The sequence below is a fragment of the Strigops habroptila genome, chromosome 4, assembly GCF_004027225.2.
Source record: "Strigops habroptila isolate Jane chromosome 4, bStrHab1.2.pri, whole genome shotgun sequence".
In the NCBI taxonomy this organism is placed as follows: Eukaryota; Metazoa; Chordata; class Aves; order Psittaciformes; family Psittacidae; genus Strigops; species Strigops habroptila.
This window is the reverse complement of record NC_046358.1, coordinates 36,695,356-36,718,165: the sequence shown is the minus strand read 5'-3', so window position 1 is coordinate 36,718,165 and position 22,810 is coordinate 36,695,356. Positions and strand designations below refer to the sequence as shown.

At 36.6% G+C, this 22,810-nt stretch overlaps 1 protein-coding gene across 3 annotated transcripts in view; it reads left to right on the top strand.

The window, feature by feature from the left end:
- MIA2 (MIA SH3 domain ER export factor 2) overlaps positions 1-22,142 on the top strand; it is a 36,688-nt gene extending 14,546 nt beyond the window's left edge. For 2 of the 3 annotated variants that reach the window (XM_030481326.1, XM_030481328.1), the window contains 19 exons: positions 165-275; positions 599-670; positions 1,118-1,222; positions 4,971-5,093; positions 5,645-5,768; positions 6,614-6,660; positions 6,860-6,950; positions 8,148-8,286; positions 10,185-10,286; positions 11,209-11,269; positions 11,602-11,637; positions 12,569-12,636; positions 13,350-13,432; positions 13,785-13,916; positions 15,789-15,923; positions 17,307-17,438; positions 20,077-20,153; positions 20,523-20,748; positions 21,594-22,142. In XM_030481326.1, coding sequence (XP_030337186.1) covers positions 165-275; positions 599-670; positions 1,118-1,222; positions 4,971-5,093; positions 5,645-5,768; positions 6,614-6,660; positions 6,860-6,950; positions 8,148-8,286; positions 10,185-10,286; positions 11,209-11,269; positions 11,602-11,637; positions 12,569-12,636; positions 13,350-13,432; positions 13,785-13,916; positions 15,789-15,923; positions 17,307-17,438; positions 20,077-20,153; positions 20,523-20,748; positions 21,594-21,745 — 2,016 coding nt within the window. In that variant the 3' untranslated portion in view covers positions 21,746-22,142. The remainder of the gene's footprint in view (positions 1-164; positions 276-598; positions 671-1,117; positions 1,223-4,970; positions 5,094-5,644; positions 5,769-6,613; positions 6,661-6,859; positions 6,951-8,147; positions 8,287-10,184; positions 10,287-11,208; positions 11,270-11,601; positions 11,638-12,568; positions 12,637-13,349; positions 13,433-13,784; positions 13,917-15,788; positions 15,924-17,306; positions 17,439-20,076; positions 20,154-20,522; positions 20,749-21,593) is intronic. The other variant, XM_030481327.1, reaches the window with a different exon arrangement.
- The last annotated feature ends 668 nt before the right edge of the window (positions 22,143-22,810 follow it).

The window sequence follows — 22,810 nt, the reverse complement described above, 5'->3', positions numbered from 1 at the left end:
GGTTTTGTTAGCATGCAAGAGTCTCTAGAGTACTTTGAGATTTACCTTTGATAGAGTTAAATTTGTTAAATGTACTTTGCTGTCATATTTAAAACATGCTTGTCATCTTCATATGTAATTAATGTCAAATGTTTTGTGTTAACTGTCAAAACAATTTGGTTTAGGAAATGCATGAAAAACTGAACAAGTCAAACTTGGAACTCAACCAAGAAATAGAGAATTTAGAAAAAGAACTGGAAGAAGAAAAATCAAAGCAATCAGAAAATGATAACTTGGTAAGAATAAATGGAATCCTGTCTTTGTTACTATTTATTAACAAAAATTCCCACAATAAAAATCTTGGTGGAGAAGACAAACTAATCTCTTTGGGTTTTTTGAAACAAAAAATACGTTTCTCATTTTGTGTCCCCTCATAGTCCTTGTGGCGTATCAGAAAAATGACACCCATAAAGGAAAATACTCAAAAGATGAAAAGCTGTGTTTACTGATTTGGCAGTAAGAACCTTCTCAGTTTGAAAATTAAAATAACTTTATTAATTGCCTGGACCTTTTCAGTCAAATCTGTGGAAGAAGCTATATGACCACTAATAATTTTCAGGTGGCTGAAAGTCAGGAGAGAGTGGAGTCTTTAGAGAATGAAGTAAAATCTCTCCCGGCACAAATTGATGAGGTATGTGCAGTCTCCATACTTTCTGTTTTCTAATTTTTACAATATCTCTGTTTTCTACGTAGTTACTGGCGCGGGTTTTTTGGTGGTCGATTGGTTGGGTTGGGTTTTTTGTTTTTCTATTAAGGGTGCAGTAATAATATGCTGTGTAAACCAAGACTTTATAAGGCTTGGTACTTTTGGGTGACTTGATTTAACAACTTTGAATTTCATGTAATGATTGGCAGTTATTGGGAACTAGAGTTACCTTGTCTTTGCTTTCTTACTCTGCAATGATACATAGCGTTGCAAAACTATAATCAGAAAAAACTGCTGAAATCGTAGGGAAAATCTGAGAATACATTTATGGCACATTCGTAGAGAACCTACGAATAAGTCAAATAATACCATCATGACCCCATTTATATCTTCACCTATACTGTTTAAATAACACACCTTATTTCACTTTAGGCGAAGTCCACCCTAAAAGTATATCAGATTAATACAGAGAGACTCCAGACATCTGTTCAAGATGTAGAAGATGAAAACTGCCATCTCCAGGAAAGTGAAAAGCAGGTAGGTTCTTTGTAGTTGTCCTTAGAAATGCCATATTATCTTATAATACTATAAATACAGTTTCTCCAAGGAGCTTATCCTCAGATGTGTTTGTTAATACCCCTTGTGTGTTTTAGTAAATGAAATGAGGAAGAGGATGTGGTTTTAAATTGATTTTGTGTTGGAATAACTTTGTCTAAAATAGTCCTGTTTTAAAAAAAATTAGAGTGGGTGGGGAAACACACATAGAGTTCAGTGAGAATGAGAACATATGGTAATGTAAGACTAATAAGAATTTTGCTGAGACATGGAGGAAAGCAGAAAGATTTGAGCAAGTCCACAGCTAGGATCCTCTGCAGAGGCAGACAGAAAATGTTTATACTTGATCCAGAAAACAAAAGAAACTAAGAAATTGCAGAGTATGCAAAAGGCAGGTAAAAAATTTACTGTAGTGTCACTATGCGTGAATTAATGGAAAGTCAGGTAAGTAATACAACGGGACAGAAAGGGCTGTTACTTCCCAAATTTTAGCTGTTAATTTTCTTCAGTGCCGTAGCCAGATCCCAAAGCTGATTATTTTAAAATGTTCAGCATAAGCAGTACTTGTCCTGTGCATTAACAGGTTTTACAATTAAATTTTTCTTCCTGACAGAAAGATATTCTCTCCGAACATTAAATATTCAATGGAATTTTCTTGGGTTTTTGAGGGGTTTGGTTGGGGTGTTTTGTTTGGTTAGTTTGTTCTGTTTGGCTTGCTTTGGTTTTGGGGGGGATTTTCTGGTTGTTTTGGGGTGGGTTTTTTTATGGATACGTGCTCGTTTTCCTGATGTACAGATGATCTTTTTGTCTGAGTGCTACCATGATAGATACCTTTGGGGGGGAGGGGAAGAGTAGAAATACAGACCTGTTGGTTTTTAGCAACCTTATAAAAAGCTGTGGAGTGCTTTGGTCCTCTCTATCAAAACATTCTACTTATCAGACTTACCAATTCAGGAGGGGAAAAAAAAAGGTTACTGGAAATAAAAGATTTTGTGCAGGAGGAGTATTTCAGCGCTGCAGAGCTCTGCTAGCAGTAAAACTTCCTATTTTTTTTCTAATTTTAGAAGGAGTACATGTGTGTGTCTACGAAAAAAAGGGAACACTATTTTATTAGATGCTGTGAGTGGAAAAGCAGTAGATTTGGGTGCCATCACTGAGAGGTGAAGTTGCATGAGAATTATTTTCTTTCAGGTTTCTTTTCTATTCAATCTATACAACCTTTTTGTTAGTTTCTGTGAGAAGGAAGGGTCTGGTCTTGGTTCTTTATTTCCAATGTCACAATATACTTATGTAAAGCATTTTGAGAAGCAGTACACAGTTTTAATAGGGATTTTTTTGTATGTGTGTTTTTTCTCTGGTAATTTCTTGGGTTAGAGAAGAAATAATAGATTTATTTTTGTGCGTGTGAAAAGATTCTTTATCTTTTATTAAAAAATAGTACTTGGAGTAAGAGAATACTAACTGCTGACAATTACTCTACAGTTTATAGATACTCATTTTATATCAAGGAAAACCAGGGGAGTGTGGCGTGAGGGGTGTGGTGGAAATCAGTAAACCCAACTCCTAGGATGTAATTGCCAGGTTCCTAGATAAAAAAAAATAAGGTTTTTTGCACTCCTTCCAAATAAAATAACCTGGGCATAATAGTTACTTAATCATATTATTTAGGAAGAGAAAAACTACACTTTGCTTTTAACTGAGCTTTGTTGCATTTTTTAGTAATGTGAGAACATTTGTGTATGTTGTATTTTGCTATGCTTTTTAGCAGATAAATAACCTGCTAAAGAGTTGATGGAACCTGATAAGGGAAGAAGGGGAAGTATCTGCTTTGCTTATTTGTATTCTCTTTTATGAGGTTGTTCTAAGCATGTGAAAGTCAGTTTGCTATATTAGAATACCTGTATCCCTTTTTTATTTTTCTTTCTTACTTTTCTTTTTAAAGATGGAGTTTCACTTGTGCTCAAAAGGTAACAAAGGTGTTACTTGTTCACAGAAACTAGAGTACTTTCTTCCTCTGTCCATTTGCACTAACGGGTCGTAATCTTCTGGCACATCATAGCTTAAACATTCTAACAGATGTGCTGTCTCAGATTTATGATGTGTCAGAGAGAGGATTGGGCCTTTTAGTTTGAACAAGGGAACTGTTAATGAACTCCAAACTTTCTGTGCTTTGTTTTTTGCAGGAACATCAGAAATATATATTGCTTTAGCTTGTTGCAAATCCTTGCTATTTCTCTTTATTGTAATTCATACAGGTATATAAAGTCATGTCTATTTATTTTCTCTTTGGCTTCATGAAGAAGGAATCTCTTAAAGTTTAGCTTCCCTGTGAGGATGCCAATTAATGATAAAAGTAGTTGCTTGTATGTTTTCTAAGCAGTATTAGCATAAAGAGTATTTTTGTTTTATCTGTAATAACGTAGTTTGCATGAGGCTGCAAATTCATATATGGCTTTTACTGCATGAAAAGGTGCAGTTGTATGCCAAGTGGGGTTCACCCAGTTCTAGTCACATATTTCTTGGTTTATGCCTTCTAGTTTATCTTTGATAAGTAGTGTTCAGGCTTGCTTGTCTATTTGCATGGCAGTTCCCCTGTTTAACTACCATTTTCTGATCTTATTTTCAGTATAACTGGCTGTTATGTTCTTGTCGCTCAACCTAGTTATTCCTTTCTGTACATTCACTGCTTTCAAATTGGTTGCCTGTTGTGCGACTTTAAGCAATATTCTTTTGATAGACTCTAAGGCAGAATTTTTTGTGCTGTACCCCATGTTTTTGTACTGCATGTTTTGTCTTAATAGGAATTTGCGTCAGTTCAATTTTATTCTGACAATATGAAGGCATGGTTTAATTAGTTAATATGTTGCAGTAGTTATTTTTAATGATCTGGTGCTTAAGTGCACTAATTCCTTTACTGCTGTAAAGTATTTTTGTGAAATGAGATTTTTCTGGGGGATGTCTAAAATATAAGCTTCGAATTTACTTGTCTTTTTAGTTAACCACAGTTAATTACAAAGATACATACTAGCAGGTGTTGATCACATACAGTTGCTGTGACTTTCTTTAACAGGGAAGCTTTTTTAAAATAAAATTTTAAAAATCTAAAATCTAAGAGGTATGGATGAGACTAAAAGTAATCCCAGGATCACAGAATTGTTTGGGTTGGAAGGGGCCTTAAAGATCACCTGGTTCCAACCCCCTGCCATAGCACAGTTTTACAATTCATATGAATTTAAATAGCTTTCTAAGAAGCTTCCTGGTTTTCCTGACCTTTCCAATCTCTTCTAGGTCAAAAAGACCCAGGTAGAATTTCAGAAGTCTGTGTGCATATTGGAGAATGAGTGTTCTCTCCATCCATTCCCCAGTGTTTGTAGCTGTTTTACACAAATTGTCACTATTTTATATGCATTGCTATTGTCACATCAGGGTTTTTAAACTGAGTGGAATATTAACTGAACTGTTCTTAAAAATGCTTAAAAATATCCTAACAACTAATTACAGTGGAGAGCTGTTGCAGCTAAAGCAACTGGACAATAACATAAAAGTCTTATTTTTCAACTCTCAAGGTTTAACTGTCTTGTAGTTTTATCTCTGTTAATTCTTACTGGTGGGTGAGAGGTTAAAATTCTGCTTATGTACAGGTAATATAGATAACAGGCTCAAGTACTATTCATCCTTGACTCCTGGTTGTGATAGACAATCAGTGCTAATCTGCTATTTTTCTTTTTAGCTTTTACAAGAAGCTGAAGGATGGAGTGAACGATTTAGTGAACTAAATGAACAAACTAAGATGCTTGAATCTTCTAAAGCAGATATAGAAGAAGTACTGAAAAATAAAGAGAGTCAAGTCAAGGTAAATGATGACAGCTAGCATTAAACTAAATTGTTCAGACTGATGCTAATCGTGGAGTTCCAAGAAAGTCTAACAAACTCTCCTTGTCTTAGTATGCATTAAGCTGTTCTGGGGTTTTGTTTGCTGTCTCCATCCTCTAATGTCTTGTTTCCCGCTAAGCAGAAAAGGTTGCTTAGCAGCACAGTGGAGCAGTCTGATAGCCTTGGAAGCACATTAAATAAAGAAAAAACTTGTAGTTCTGATAGAGTATTAGCATTTTTTTTGAATTTGGAGCTGGGAGTGTATTCCTACATGTGTGTACCTCATGTACACAAGCCCTGCTAAAAGCATGTGTGCTTAGCTATTTGAAAAGTTCACAAGGACACACCTGTTGACCTGTAGGTGTGTGTTGTAATAGAAAAAGTCATATCAGACATCTAGGGGGGCTCACTTAGTCTACAAAGGGAACTAAATAAAGGACAGAATTCCTGAAAAAGTAATTGTAATGGTAACTACATTTTCATTGCTTGTATTTATTTTACTGTTTGTGTTTTGTGGGGGCTTTTTCTTAGTCACTAACACAATACTTACTGAAGATGAAAGACTGGAGTTCAGCAATAAGAGAAGATGATGATGCTGAAGATAATCACTGGGACACAGATATAAAGGGTGAAACAGAGAATGGAGAGCATTTAGGTATGGTTTGGTATAGCTTCCCATCTTAAATGTTAATTTAATAGATGTTCTAGAAATACAGAACTACCAAACTTCCAGTAAAGTTGAAGGATTAGCTTTGTGGAAGTCAGATTTTCAAAACCTCACGTTATCCATGTCAGACAGTTAAGTGATGCTGGACACCTCCAAAATAACAGCCTATGCTACTATCTAGTAGTGTGTGGATATAGCTAAAGCACACGTGTTACCATAGAGCAGTGTAAAGACTCAGTACTTAGTCTCTTGCAGAATTACTTTAGCCTACGTTAGTATTAAGCAGTGATTCTCAAACATCTGTATGTGTAAATCTTGCTTTCATTTCTTCTTCAAGCTTCTGTCAGCAATAGCACTGAGGGTCCTTAGAGCCTAATTTCTGCTTCCTTGTCCTTATGCAGGTGTGACTTGTTGCAGGCAGCATGGTAGCACTGGAATCAGATGGGCGTAAATGTGGGTCCCCTCAAAACAGCAGCACAGAAAAGCCTTTCACCTTTTCCTTGCTGCAGCTTCTTTTTATGCTGGTGCTGATTATAACACAAGGCACATCACAGTAAAACTTGCAGTGTGTATTCAACATCTCACTTTTAGTATGAGCATTCTAAGTCTGATTGATTGGCAATTGATTGGCAAACAAAGCACTAAAATATAGGCATAGCATATCCAAACACACACACCGCATTTTTTCTTCTTTTTCCTCCAAATTTGCTATGCCTCTCATGGTATCTTGAAGATTGCTTTATTATAAAAGCACAATAAAATAGTAGTGGTAAGCTCTGTCACAAACCTTTTAGTGCTTTTTATGTTATTTATTATTCTATTCTGTCAATCAGATGATCAGCAGAAACGAACTGTGAAGAAATTGATCTATGCTGCAAAGGTACGTGATTTTAAGAAACTTGGGGGAACTACAGGGAATATATACAATTTTTTGGTAAGTTTAATTGCATATAGATCTCAGTAGCACAGAGTTCAGCATCTTTTAATGTTTAATTATATAATTTTTCATGCAAAGTTTCTGGTAATCTTAAAATGCTTAGGTTTTGGTTGGTTTTTGTTTGATTTTATTTTGATTGCAGTTAAATGCTTGTTTAAAGACCCTGGAAACAGAAAGAGATCAAATATATTCAAAACTGTCTGATGAAAATAAAGCTAAAGGAGAACTTACAGGTAATTAAATGTTGTTTTGCCTTTAAAATTTAATAAGATGCTGCTTTTGTAAAATGGTATTACAGACCATAAGTATTACTTCCAGTAGAAACTGAATTAAGCTTACATTAATAGCTCTACTTGATTTTTAAAATGCCTGTTTGAGTTTAAGTTGCTTAGCTATTTTAAATATTTGATTTTAGAGGTAAAGCAATTGAAGTTGCTAAAGCACTTTGTAAATTTTGTTGTACTCTGCTAGAATATTGTATAACGTGAAAGTTACATGCCTTAAAATACATGCAAAAAGTTGGTAATAAATATGTAATACCCTCATTGCATAATTTCTGGACATGAAACAATGGAGTTTTAATCTAAATTTTAAAACCATCTCTTAAAAATGGTAGCTTAATTGTTATTAGTTTGTAATGAGTGCAAGCTCAGTACTTCTTAAAATCCCAAATGCTGCATTTAGAGAATTGTACCTAAAAGCATCTTGCTCTACTTTTTTCCTTTGTTGCGTAGAACATACTGAATTAAACGTTATGAAATGAAAACACTGCCGCTCTGATTCAAATTAAAGCCTGTCATTAGCTATCACTTTTATAGATAACCACCAGCAGTGTAGCCGTCACGTTCGAATGTACTATGGTTATGGTTTGGTTTCTGGGTGATGAAATGCTCTGTTAATCTGTATTTTTCAGTTTTGATAATCCTTTAAACTGAGTCTTTGTGTTAGTGTGTTTTCCAAATTGATTGTAACTCTGTCCTGTAAAGATATTCAAACTTACTTGAAGCTTTCTATGTTTCGTGAAGAGAGGCATAGAAATAGTAAATAGGAAAAGAAACATGACAGATTTCGATTTGGAAAGATAAGGTAGTCAGGGTAGTGGCCCTTCAGGCAACTCAGCAAGACCTGTAGTAAATCTGCAAAGAGTGTATGATGGTACCGATTTTACTTCTGTAGCAGAATAATTGCAATAATTATTATAAATGAAAATTTATACTGTGAATTATAAAACTGAATTGTTTTCAAAGCTATACAATTTGGAGCAAAGGCTAGATATAAGGTCAGATATGCACTAATATAGTATTGCTTATATTATTAAATCAACATAGGGTCAAAGAGTTTTGCAGAATTCTAATATACTAAAATATTACAAATATTTCAATTTTGTAAATTATGCATTATCCTAATACGATTATTTCTAAATTTGACAGAACGTATAGAAAATCTTCAAAGTCAACAAGCTTCCTTGCAGTCTGAAAATGAACATTATGAAAGTGAAGTTCAAAAGCTACAGCAGAAACTTAAAGTAATGACTGAGCTTTATCAAGAAAATGAAATGAAACTACACAGGTGCCAGCTCCTCTTTTTATATTCAATGCTTTACTGTTTGATTTGAATGTAACTCTTTGATTGGAGTTGCTGAAAATTACTGAAAGTGGGTACTGCTTTCCAGAGTTTTCTGGATTGTGAAGATCCTGCTATGTTACAGCGTCATGTACATTTGTGATCACAGTAATATTATAGAATTTGTTTCCATGAAAGTAGTGGTATGTTATTTTGGGACTTTTCCACAAGTAAGTATAGAAACAAAGATAAAACAAGAAGTAAGAAATTTTTAATCTATGAAATAAGGTGGGTAAAGTTGGAAAGGTTGATTATTATTTTTATTAAATTATTGAAAAGAATACATTTTATTTAAAATATTACCTTTTATTAAATGATGTAATAAAGCTATCAAAGTTGCTGAAAGAATGGTAATCAGTAGCTGTTTTAACTGTGAGCTACATTTTGTATAATGAAGAGAGCTAGTAATGTCAGCAGAGGAGGGGTGCTTTTATAAAATTAAGCTTAGAATTAAAACATTAGCAAGCTATTTTCAGTAAGCAACATGGAACCCCTGTGAATCAGGCTTTCCTCACCGAGGAGGATAGAATATGAGGGCTGTACTATTTGCCTCACAGTCAGGATGATTACTGATTGAAATCAGAAATATGTTAAGGTCTAGAAATAAAGTTGGGATAGGACATGTAGTAACCTTCAGAAGCGTGTGTTTGTGTATGGGGAAGGGAGGGAGCAGCAGACATCATTTTAGGGTGCAGTGGTAGAACTACAGTTTTACTAGCCCAAAATTATTTCTTCAAGGAGCAGACATAATCTTGAAGGCAGCAAGAGAAGCAGTACAAGTCTTGATCCTGTACTGAGCAGCATGCAGGACCTTTTTAAGTATTACTTTCAATAATCTGCTCTGAAATATCTATGTTTGTAGAGATATTTGACATCTTTGTAAATGGAACAAAACCTAAAAATCCACTACATTAACATTTGGTTTTTTAAAATGCAGGGGGGAGTGGGAAGGAACCTATCAAAAAGAAGCCATGATGGGCAGTCAGAAAGGAAAAGTGTTTGCAGTCTGCGTGGATGATATTTAAAAATACCACGCTGAAGCTCAGCAAATGTATGCTGCTTATTGAAGATTTTAGAAAAGCCAAAACGAGATAGCAGAATAAAAGAGGCTATTAGTATTAACAAGGCATCTTTTAAAAGCAAGGGAAATAGAAAAGTGGGAAATAAAGCTTGAGTAGAAAAGAAGTTTATATCATGTTCAAAAGATCCATTGTTTAGATAGTTTGATTATGAAGGACTGCTGTTTACAGGAAGATGACCAGTTTACCCATTCAGGGCTGTAAGCAGGAGCAGTGTCCACCTGTATTCTGCAGAATTCCCTTGTGCATATTCTGTGGTGTTGAATATGGGTTTTCTCCTCTGCAGTGTCCAATGAGGCGTAAAAAAGAGGGACCTGTAACAAATATATATATTCTTTCTTTAATAACTATTTTGTAATGGCTAATAACAACCTTTTTCTTGTCTGGAAAGGTTTTTACGTTAAAATGTAAAAAAAGTACCAGAACAAATCACTGAAAGTTAGTGTAGTTTGGGTTTTTGTTTGTTTGATTTGATTTGTATCTGCTTCCCTCCTGCCCCCAGATAGAAATATTCTTTGGTAATGTGGATTGTCTTCCAGAATCCTTTTAGGAACAGTGGTAATCTAATTGTTTAATACAGAACAGTTAATGAACTGAATAAACTGATATGAATACAAACTTGTGCTATTAATGCCACTTCATATGCTGCCTATAAAACTCTTTATCTGGATACATATCATGTATTCATCATACATTCTTGACAGACCAACGACAAAATTGTTGACTTGAAACAGAATTAACCATAGTTTTTGAATTTTCTTAAAGAAAGCTGACAGTAGAAGAGAGAGAACGCCTACAGAAGGAAGAAAAGCTTTCTAAAGTAGATGAAAAAATTAATCATGCTGCTGAAGAACTGAACAGCTACAGGTAATTACAGATTTCAGTTGCTGTAATCACTTGTTCCAAAGTGAACAAAAGGCAATAGAGAATTAATAAAAACACCAGCATGAGTGAATATATTTTCTTCCAGTTTCTTGGGGGGGGGTGTGTGTTACGTGCTGGTTTGTGTGTAATAATACATACTAAGGAAGTTTTTGCTTTGCTAAAAAATTAGGGTATTAAAGACCACTATCAACTTTCCTTCCATTAGAATGCTAATTGTATTGACATGTTAGCATTAATGGAATGGTAGCAGTGGGTCTCTAATCTAGTTCCTTTTACTGAACAGAGATAAAAATACAAAGTTAGGAGAATACTGTGAAGTAAATACAATGTTCTGTTTTCCTAACATATATGTTTTATAGTTACAGTATTCTATTTCTGTATGTCTGAGCTTTTAAAACAGTACCGTTGTTTAGAAATTCTTTGGTAAAATATGGGAATATTTTCTGTAGTTTGGTTTTGGGTTTGGGTTTTTTTTACTGTTTGGCTCTGTTTTGTGTTACACCAACTGTGTACCTCTGGTTTGTTTCTGTCGTTTCTAGAATGATGGCATCATTCTTCAATCTGCAATGTGTATTCCCCACCTTCCTTTAATATGGCAGTATTGACTCTAACTGAAAGATACTGATCAACAATGCTTCCTGAAATGTTGATTAGATTAATTCTTTCTCTGGAAAGTAAAATTCTTGAGGATATTCTTCAGTGTTCATACAGGAAGACAGAATTTGCCCTTAGTGATTTACTTAGAATTTTTATGTATCCTGTGGGCCTAAGTGACAATACTCTGTTTTGGATAAAAAAACCCCCAAACTTAATTATACCTTGCGTTTACCATTGTGTTTACTGTATTTAAAATTACTTTCCTCCACATTTTATTACAATGTTATAAACTTTAATTTTGTTACAGAGAGCGAGCAAAAGATCTTGAAGAAGAGCTAGAAAGAACCATTCGTTCTTACCAGAATCAGGTATATGCTTTGTGTTACTTACCATCTAAGCCAAGTAGAAGGGATCTTACTGCAACCGAAATAGCACTTTCAGCAAGGTAGTGATACTGTTTGGCTTGATTTTGTTGGGTGTTTTTTTTGCCCTTTCCTCCCCCCGCAATGTCATCTGGTTTTGGCTGCCACAATTTCACAGCAGAGATCGCCAGATAACTTTATTGAAAAGTTAAATTTTACGTTTATATGTCTCATTATAAATTATCCACACACATTAAATTTATGAATAAGAGCATATACTCAATCTGAAGTTCTCTTGTTTTAGATGAGTAATGATCTAACGAATCTCTCTTCCACAGATTACTTCACATGAGAAAAAAGCTCATGATAATTGGGTAAGTTCCAACTACTGAATTTTCTGAACTTTGTGTGTCTTCCATGATTTGAATAGCTTGCTTTATCACTTTTTTGTTTCTTATTAAAAACATAATAAAAATTAACTGTAGCCTGTCACCAACACAGAAGCATGTTAAAAATACTTCTGTCATATAAAACAGTTGGAATAATTAAGCCAGCTACCTATGAGCACAGTACACTGATGTTACGGTATTATTCGCTGTAACAGTAAATCTGCTGAAATAACATGTTATCATTTAACAAGTGTGTGACATTTTTCTAATAATGAAAATTTTTGGCCTTGTTTCAATGCCATTTTGGTATTTTCCCTGGATGTACTTCACTTGTTTTATCTACTAATAGAAAACATTATGTCCTGTGAGAACAGTATGTTCCATTGACAGCTTCCTAAGAATGTTGCTGCAAAATCCATTTTTACCTGTTCTTCCAAACAGGAAGCTTTAAAATATCTTCTGACTAATACATTCTGCAGTTTCACAGAATGGTCTGTATAAGATAGAATCCTATTAAAAGCTATGGTGCTTCGTGGTCATAATTTTACAGTGTTTACTATATGATTTTAAAATAAAACTTTATTTTATAAAATCTGAGACTTTAAATCTTGTATGTATTCTGTAGATGCTTCAAAGCAGCTATAGCCAAAGAATTTGATTTCTGCAGTTTTAAGAACCTGCAGGAAAGCCATGTCATTCCTCAAAAATTTGGGTAATAGAGCTGCTGATGTCATTTGGTGACAGATCTGAGGCTCCGTTTCACATGCTTTACACACAAGTCATATCTTGTGAAAATAGAGTCCACACACTTCAGATAGAAAAAGAAATGTCTTGGATCTAGAAACTGTCACATGTATGAAGCATTTAATTAATAAATAGCAATATGTAAGCATCTGATTTTTGTCCCTTCCCAAAGCTCGCAGCCCGAGCAGCTGAAAGACACCTCAGTGATATAAAAAAAGAAAATGCACATAACAGACAAAAGTAAGTGCTCTCCTGATCTAACTGTGAACAAATACAATTTGGCATGCGAGTATGTTTTGGATTTATGCAATCTGGTGTTTTCTAGACCTATGTTAATCAGTAGTAGCCTAAACAGTGCAGAGGGAGTACAGTGTTCCACTGGAGTTCTGAAAGGGAGTCATTTGAGCATTCCTTTAATGATAACATGTAAGAAAGCAAGAACTTAAGAGTTATGAGAAGGATTGAAGTATTTCAGGAATGAAGCAGAATGCAGTACTGGGACTCAAAGGTTTTAGGGGTTGGTTGGTTTGTTTTAAATAAGTATGTTTCAACCAGATGTTGTGGTTACCTAGTGATTTTACAGCTTATCTCAGAAGTTAATACTGAGCTAACAGGTCAGGTGTTGGTGGTTGGGAGGAACTTTTAGGTGTGAAGTTAACCAATACTTGGAATGCAGTTTAGAGTACTTATGAGAGTAATGTCGTGCTAGGAAATGTGACATCTAACATGCCATTTTGACTTCCGAATTACAGTTTAAATACAGCAGCATAGAGAAATACCTTCAGGAATTCTTAAGTTCAGAGTTCTGTGACATCCTTGTCTTTTTTCTCTATATTTAGGAAATATGTTGCTTCATTAACCCTTTAAGTAGAAAGCCCAGCAGTAAACAGTGCAGACAAATAAAGCTTTTGCACTTCTTGGTTATTTACTACTTTTTGGTTGTTTATTTGCAGATTAACTGAAGCAGAATTTAAACTTGATCTTTTAGAAAAAGATCCTTACGCTCTTGATGTTCCAGCTAGACCATTTGGCAGAGGTACAGTATTGATTGTAAAACAGAGTCTAATTGCTTTGGTTTATGGTTTTGTTTCCCAAGACCACACATATGTCATTGTTTGAAAACTGTCTTGGCCATGTGTATGTACAAATAACAGTCATTTAACAAAATAATTGGGTCATAAGTGGCTCTAGGTCATGTTGAGTATTTTGTTGAAGCGAAGAGCATTTCTAGTGTTGAGAGTAGACTGGGAACATGATACACATGGTAATTAGAGCACAATTTTCATTTCACCTTTACAATTTAGTTTTAAACTTCACCTGAGAAGTTAATTATACAATTTGCTAAACTAAATATTATGAACTTGAGTATTTTGTTTTAACTGTTCCAGAGCATTCCCCATATGGACCCTCACCAATGGGCCGGCCTTCATCTGAAACAAGAGCTTTTCTTTCTCCTCCAACTTTATTGGAGGGTCCTTTAAGGCTTTCACCTATGCTTCCAGGTGGAGGAGGAGGAAGAGGTACAATTCTTAAACTTGAAAATCTATCTATTCTGGATTTCTCTCTCCTCTACTATAAATCTGTCACACCTTTTCCTCTTGCTGGTGACTAAAAGTATCAAAACATCTAATTCAATATAAACAGTTGATTGGACAAACTCTCCCTGTTTTTCAGCTTGCTTCTAAAGCTTTCTAATGAAACAGTACAATGGAAAATACAGTTGTTACTAGTGGGTTAGTTAGTGGATTCACTTTAGAAGCATAGATTGAAAAAAGTGAAAAGCCAAACATAATCAGTCTTGGTTTATTTCTTGGACAAATGGGGTTCTGCTGAAATAAACTCACGATTTTAATGTAAACAAGATCAATTAGCTCTCTGAAGAAAGAATACTGCCTCTTCTGTCTCATTAGTCTGCATTTGGCAAGAGAACAGAGTACCTGTGTTGTCAAAAACATTTAATTTTATTGGAGGTGATGATGCTCGTTTTCCTCCCTTTGTTCTAAATTTGAGGCAGTCATTATATGTGGAGACAGTTTCTTTCCTACTGATAAAAGGGACCAAGAAGGTTTTGTGTAAGGAGTAAAATTCAGAGATTGAGGAGTAGGTAAAAGCAAGCCGTGGTGTCATAGGTTGTAAGGGAAGAAAAACACTGTTCATATTTTTGGTGTTGATGGAAATAACATAGATAAATGCTAGAGTGGAGTTCAGCATCTGTTACAGGTAATAAAGAAGATACTATTTATTTTACTACTACTGTTAAATCCATTGAAGCCTGTACACGTTTCATGGGAAATATGTCTAACTGTCTCTTCTGTAAGGATTTCATTAATCAACATTGATTTTTAAAAGACCAGCATGGACTATTTATTTAATTCTTTGTAAAAAGTATATTTGGGTGCATATGAAAGTTGATTAATTTTCTAAGTCAGAGAAGTTTGAGATTCAGTGTTCAACTGTAGTTGTACAACATACAAGCAAAATCATACTTGACAGTTTATTTGTAGAGAGACAGTAAGTAATGAAACTGAGCTGTCCAGTATATCTTATAATTGTAGCTCAGCTGTTCCTGGTCAGGAAGAGTAAAAACTGCATTTCAGGATGCAGTATTAGCAAGGAAAGAGACTGCAAAGATGTAACCACTGCCCATTTCACAGTCATGCACTAATGTGACTCATGTAGATTAAACAAATGGTGTATTTAAATAGAATGGCAGCTACAGAACAATTACACTGCTCATCTCACTTTGCACAAGACATGAAATGGCTTCAAATTTTAGGTTGAATTTTGGGATAGAGAATGAGACCAGAATTCAGTATTTTTGTAATTTTTCAGACCTACTCTATTTTAAAGGAAGCTTCCAACCTAAAATCACTCATTGTTACAGTTTCTCTTGCACTTGGTTGTCTGTTGAGCAGGTCTGTTCTTATTTTTTTACTTGAATAAAGAATTAGAAAAAGCCAGAAGATTGTTGACTGTAATGTGGATATTTTCTTACGACAAGGAAATTAACTTTCAGGGTACTAATTTTTAGTTTGATTAGCAGCAAGTAATTTAGCACTGAGAAAATGATTTCTCCTGAGGGCAGTAGTTTCTCTGACTTGAATGAACTGAAACTCTTTAAATTATTACTAAAAATAAAAAACATAAATGCAGATCCTCTAGATTGCACTCCTGTTGAACTAAAACTTTTTAATTCCAAACCAACCTTTTAAACACTTCTAATAAACATAACTGGTCATCAGCAAACAGCTGGAGAGTCCCGTGGAACCATGCGCCTCTCATATCTTGGCAGTGTTGACATGATTTATTTTACTATTTTCAGACGTAAGGAAGAAAGCTTTAATACAGGATTTAAAATACCTGGGTAAAGAGCTATGTGTTTCTTCGATTAGGATCCAGAGGACCAATGTATGAAGCTGGTGATGAAAGAGGAGAGCTGAGTTCTGATCCCCACAGACCACCATCAGATACTGGATCTCTGTCTCCTCCTTGGGATAGAGAACGCAGACTAATTCTGCCTCTACCAGGTACAAAAATCTGCTTAGCTACTGTATCTATGGAAAAACAGACTTACTGACTTGCAGTGTATATAATTAAGTATGTTTTGCTTAAAAATATGAAATGTTTTCTTGGAACTGCATGTGCAACTGCACTGCAAAGGTTTTTTATAGTAGCTTTTTCCTCCTCCTTTGAATAGTGCGGTTCACTTGCACTTCTGTGCTGTCTTTTAAATCTATATTGGTACTAGCAGCGCACTGTCAACTGTTCGGTTTCATCATTTTGCTGGGAGTTTTAGTGCATCAAAAGACCCGTTTGGGCTGGATAATTAGTAAGAAATCTGAGCAATTAAAACTTTCAATGGTACATTAGCTTTAAATAAGAAAACAAATAAATAGAAGTTAGCTAATGTTGAAAAATACTATGTTTTTCAAACAAACGTTTATATTAATAGTGCAGGAGCACCATGGTACAGTCATCCTGTTTGACACATGTTTTCATGTTGATACTGCCTCTTTGATAATTAACAACAAAATTAGTCTTAGCTCAGTTATTCAGCTAAACATCTGTATTGCTTATTATCACTCAAGGAAGACACACATGCATCAAAAAGGATACTACTGATATTTTTCAAGTAAACAATGCAGGGGAAAGGACAACATTCCTGTATACCTGTAGTAAAGAAGCAAAAATGCTACAAGTAAAAAATAAATAAATCGGGTAAAGTACACAGATTACAATACCTCAATTGTTAGATACAGCAAGCAATATTGTAGTTGCTACACTTCTGTGTGAAAGCCTGATTATAAAACTCAAAGTCCACTCAGGATGCAATTTTGCATTTGCCAGATCTGATCTATTGACAGGATACTGCAGAGAGGTGGTCTCGTTTCCTTGACTCGAGCTGTGTTCTTACCCCATCTTTGTGCTTGGATCTCAGTGATACAGTTTGCCGTGTAGCTTGCATGATTGATTGCTGGACCTGATACAAGGAAGTTGGCGAAAACACGTTATAGCACTGTGAAACGTAACAGAAAACAGCACTTTTATCTAAGCATGGCTTAAAATGTGTAGTACCTTATTTTGCTTTTCACCTTCATTGCTATGCTGAACCTTCGTTTCAAGGCCTCACTGTTTGTAATTTAGGCAGTCATAACTTTTGAAATGCTACTGTGTTAAACCAAAATATCAATGAACTTTCTCTTTTGCAGCTCTTTAGAAACAAGCTATACTATATACTTAGTGGGATCCTGTGTTTGAGGTTGTTTTAGGATTTTCTTACCCCCCCCGATTAATAGTGACTTTGGATATTTACAAAAGCGTAACATATCCAGAGAATTTTGCTGGCCTAAAATTGTATGAATGGGGGCATAAATCTTCACTGATCTGTTTTGCAATTTCTTCAATGTTAGGTGAGCCTTATGCTGATCCAGTTCTTCTTCCTCGAAGACAAGAAAGATTTTTCCCTAATCCTCCAAACACTGGAAGACTTTCTGGACCAGCAGAACTACGAACTTACAATATGCAGTCTTTTGATAAAATAGGTGGGAATTGCTTCCATGATACTATCAAATGGTAGTTCACAGTGCAGTTGCCCTCAACTTAATCATGTTTCACTGACCTAAGTACCATTTGTTTTAAATTGACCGATTGCATGAATTCTAGTTTGTGGTACTTAGCAACAGCCAGAACCTCAGCGGCAAAGTTTTGGTGACTTAAACCTCATCACTGAAACAGTTTTAAGAGCTTTAAGCCCTAATACTTATTAAGCAGTTTTCATCCTTATGTAATGCCTAGTAAGTCACATGTGTCTGATTCATCAGCTAGGCTGAAGACATTAAATCACAACAGAAACTTTGCCACACAGCGTTCGGCTACTGATACAATTGGGAGTGAGTTACCGTATTTGCTGCCCGGTTTCTGGCAATAGGAGAGAAAACCTTTGTTACTTGGTGTCATGATGTGAGAACTGGGAACGCTGAGTTCCGATTCAGGTTTTACAGCGAGTTGTTCTCTACTGGAAGACAGTTCTGTTTCTATATAGCATGTGACCTTCCTACTCTCTTTCCCAAGCCAAGAAATCTGGAGAGGGACTTTTTACAAGGGCATGTAGTGATAAGACAAGGGCCATTGGCTTTAGGCTGAGAGAGGGAAGATTTATATTAGATATTAGGAAGAAGTTCTTTACTGTGAGCGTGCTGGGGCACTGGCACAGGTTGCCCAGAGAAGTTGTGGCTGTCCCATCCCTGGCAGTGTTCAAGGCCAGGTTGGACGGGGCTTTGAGCAACCTAGTCTCGTGGAAGGTGTCCCTGCCTGTGAAAAGGGGTTTGGAACTAGATGATCTTTAAGGTCCCTTCCAACCCAAACCATTCCGTGATTCTCTCTGTGTTTCACTTCTCACTTCTGCTTTCTAATACTTTGTGTTCCACTGAGGTCTCTCTTCTAGCACCTGGATGCTGACTGAGGGACAGGAGAGGTGCACTGTCTTTGCGCTCACTTGTTGCATCTATTTTTACCCTTTTATTCAGCTGCTGGCACGTAACAATTAAAAAAAACCCCAAAAACCAAACCCAACAGTGTAAAAGCTGTATTCAGTTCTTGGGCAGTTCAAAACCTACTTAATGGAAACAGGGTTTTGGATAATCTTACTGCTGGCATTTAGCAGTCATTAAGCATATGTGAATGTTGCTTTTTAGAGACATATAATTTCACTAGACTTGGGTATTTGTAAAAATAGCAAAAAACCCCTCCAACAAATTAAACCCCCCCACCCCATAGAGTCTGACTGGCAGAACAGCAGCGTGTCTCTCAGTACTGAAATCCAGGCTTCAACTCAAAAGAGAACATTATTTAAAGTGAACACACCAGTACGTGTTTCTCTAAGCTGGGGTACTTAACTCTGCAAAAACATTCAACTTGAAGCAGGTACCTGGAGCAGGGAAATTCTTGTCAGAAAGAAAGGTTAAAGCTTAACAGAGTTTGTGAGCAACTTCCCAAGGATTTAAAATGGAAAGTGTTGTGCAGCCAAGGTATCAGGGCATGAATATTCTCTGTGTGACATAAAGAGTTGAAATGCTTCAGATAGTTAACAGTATCTTCAAAAAGGCAGGGCCTGTTTGAAGTGACAAGGCAGATTTTTGGAAAAAACTTATCTGCTCGTTGAGAAAAGAGCTTTGTTTGCTTCAAAGGAGAAGAAATACAACATGTAGATGAAAAATCTGCCACTTGTTAAAAGTATGGTTTCGGTCTTGTGCTTTTTAGCATTGTTGTCTTTATTTAGGCAGAAGTGGAAGAAAGCTGTATTTATTAAATCTCAGGTTTTGGGGGCTTTTGATTTTTTGATTTTTTTTTTTTTTTTTTCTAAGAAAGGAGTACATTTAGGGTACATATTTAGTATATTTATATCCAGTCAGACTCTCTTCTGACAATTCCCTTTAATAATTTTCTCCAGTTGTCACTGAAAATACTTGTTCTCAGGGAAGTATAAAGGTAAAAATGCTGAAGTTCCTATTTTTCTCTTATTTCTGACTGCTCATTCAGAACTGGTGTAGTTCTCAAAGTCTCCTTGATGTTTAGCAACTAAGGAAGGAACCAGGTTTTGTCAGACTTGAATGGGATTGCTGTCGAGCTCTATGCCAAGAGCCTATCATAGGGCAGTCATTCTCAGAGTGAGACTTCTACCAAAGAAATAAGGTATTAGCCAGGAGGGAGGGGAAGAATGGAGCTGTGACAGTAATGTTAAGATGTATTGCTAGAAAAATGCACTTATAACTTCTAAAAATACTAAAATGGAAGAAAAAGGGTTATTTGGATATAGGAAACTACTTTGGTAAAAGATGCAACTTTGTAATTCATGTGCAGCTTTTACAGAAGTTGGAGTAAATACTGAGGCATAGCTTTGTGTTCCTGTCCTGGGTTCAACTCCCAGCTAGGGGGCGAGTGAGCAAGAGGCTGCATGGTTCTGGGTTACCCGCTGGGCTGAAACCATGGCAGTTCCTCAGCTGTCTTTTAGGCTGCCTGCAGAACAGTTGCTGAGTACAGCAATAGTTTTCTTTTTAATTTTTTTTTCCTCTCCCTGCCCATGTATCCTGATTTCAGAAAAACAATACTGAAAAACACAGAAATGGGTGGTGGAGAGGAGCAACTCTGCACTGAGTAACATGTTTGAACTTTTCCATGCAGATGGACAAACATCTTCAGATAATAGCCCACGAACAGAACCAAGTGGAAATGGGATGAAAGACCATTCTAACCTTAGTGTAAGTAGCTAAACAGAAACTTGATTTTGTGCAAGATATTTAGGAAAACTTGGCTCCAGTACATTGGTCACATTATGTTGCACTGTGCAGTCCAAATTATAAAATTATATGTATACTTTTATTACAGCACTTAGTGTCTTGTGAATTAATTTTGGTGTATGACTAATTAAAACCCAAAAGATAAAACTATGGCCAGTGCACATAGATAGCCTTGCTCAGGATTATGCTGTAGCTGAGAAAGAGTTGGAACTAGCTGTTAGCAAGCGTGCCAGCCTACATCAAAGTGGGCCTGATAGGGCTGGGGATGTTCCCTCTCCTTAGCCCTTTCCTTTTAAGCTAGCTAACTTCCCTGTTTTCATTGTGTTGCAGAATTCACTACCTGATCAGTCGCTGGCATCTGAAGGTGATGCTATCAGTTCAGGGTTTGCTCCTCCACCTTTCCCTCCAGTCAGACCTCCAATGATGCCTGTGGATCCTAGAGCACCTTTAATGCGACGGGGTCCTCCTTTTCCTCCCCCTCCTCCTGCTGGCATGTATGGACCACGCGAATGTTTTCCAGTACGAGACTTTGGGATGCCGCGCCCTCCGCTGCCAAGTACGTAGCTTTTGCCAGCATTTCCTTCAGGTTGATGCACATCAGTGCTTTGTGCAGGTAGTGAGTAACCACGCTGGGTGAACACTTACACATTTACTTGCACGTACTCCTTCTCAATTCAGCCAACTCAGAGCATCTTTCCTGATTAAGGTTGATTGCACTTTCTTTTTCAGAGTTGCTCACTTTGATGAAGTTTTTACAGATATAGCTTTGACTGGAAAATACACATACACATACTGTTCAGCATTTAAAGGGTTCTTGTTTGGAGTAGGAAAGCAAGTAGATGCTTACCTTAATCCTTTTCCTCCTACGAGGTTGCATCATATATAGATCTTAAAGTTTCAGCCTTTAGCTTTGAGGTGTGCTGGTGTCCATGCAAAGGCAGGCATTTGGGACATACCTGTTAATTGTTTTCCTTGGAGTTTGCATTAGTGGAGCGACATACAAGTATCAGACTGAAGGGCTTCTTTCTGCCTCCTGCTGTTCTCTGATTAATCTGTGAAGAACTAAGCCGTTTGTCTTCCAAAATAGGGGGGAGGTAGACAGCCAAGGGCTGCTGGAGCAGACCAAAGGGAATGGTGGCAGCAGCAGCCCATTCACAGTGACTGGCTGCTGCTGTGAGCCTGTCACAGGTAACTATGGAGAAAAGTGATCATTTTGTCTTCCTCCTTTCTACAGCCTTTGTCTCTTGGAAGCCTAACACCTGACCTAAGTCTACTTTGCACACTACTTTTACTCCACCTAGTTAGGTGGGTCAGTGCTGAGCAGCAGTAACATGGGGTGGGAGGAGCAGGGATGTGGGTTACTGTGATAGTAACTAACTGGACTGCTGATTTCCCCCACAGTAAGAAATCCATTTCCAACGAGATCTTATCCTCACTATCCACCACCCCACCCTGGATTTTTGCCTCCACCACCTCCTCCTGAAAACAGAGTTGAACCATCTCAGTCAAATCCATCAGCTGTAGAACAACCCGACCCACAGCAGGAGACTTGACAGTCGTTTGAGCACTCTGCTGAATCCCTCCTCTACTCTGCAAATACCATCTCTCCTTATATTAAGTAACTAGGGTTACTTAGGTTTTGCTCAAATTGAAGCTTAATAGAAAATCCTCAGGATAGTGTTTTGTAAATAAAGAATGAAATACCTATGAATATTGTGAATAGGTGATTTCCATTGTACAATAGCCATTTTAAATTATTTCTAACTTGAGTAATCTCATCAAAGGTGTATAAATTTAAATCATGTGAACCATGTTTTAAAAGTCCAGCTGCTTTGTCCTCGTTTAGCTGAACAGGGACACTCTCTGCATGCCAAAAGTGATGGTTGCAGCTTTATGAATAGAATGTGAAAACAAAGTGAAACAGTTAATAAAAGTCTACTGAAAATGAAAGCACTGTCACTGGGAACATGGTACTACAGAAATGGTTGAGGTGAGTAGGTATTAATATCATTCTCTACTACATACATGCTGTTAGTGACCTCACAGGTAATCTTTCAGTTGTCAAAGCTTTACAGAGGGGCAGTTGTCCTACCACTGCAGAGGGAGGGGAGGGGAAGGGGAGATGTAAAGCAACTCCCCCATCACTCCTCAAAACTGGTAGTGTTGTTTGAAGATGGATAGATGGGGGTTTTATGACACAGGAGGCAAGAGTTATGGCTGTGGGATGCTTCAGCATGTCTGGACCCTTGCCTTTGAAGAGGCATGTCTGCAACAAACTAAAATGGGGAATTTTTACTGTCTGAAGATAAATTCAGTTTATTAGGCTTTAGTCTTTAACACTGGCAGTTGGGAAGCTGGGTGGGACAAAACCACCACTTCCCTATTTCTTCAGCTCTGACTGTGGAGAGCACTGGGGCTTTAACAACAAAATGGCCACAGGGGATGGGGCAGGAGACTTCTGTGAGCACGCCTGCCTACCCTGACATATAGTACAGGTAATTAAAACTGCAAAGCAACATAGAATTTCTCCTCTAGAGCAGGCACAGAAGCAAGTATACCAAATACACTTACTTACCAAAAAAAGCCAACAGTGGTCAAGACCATGTTGCTGTGGTAAA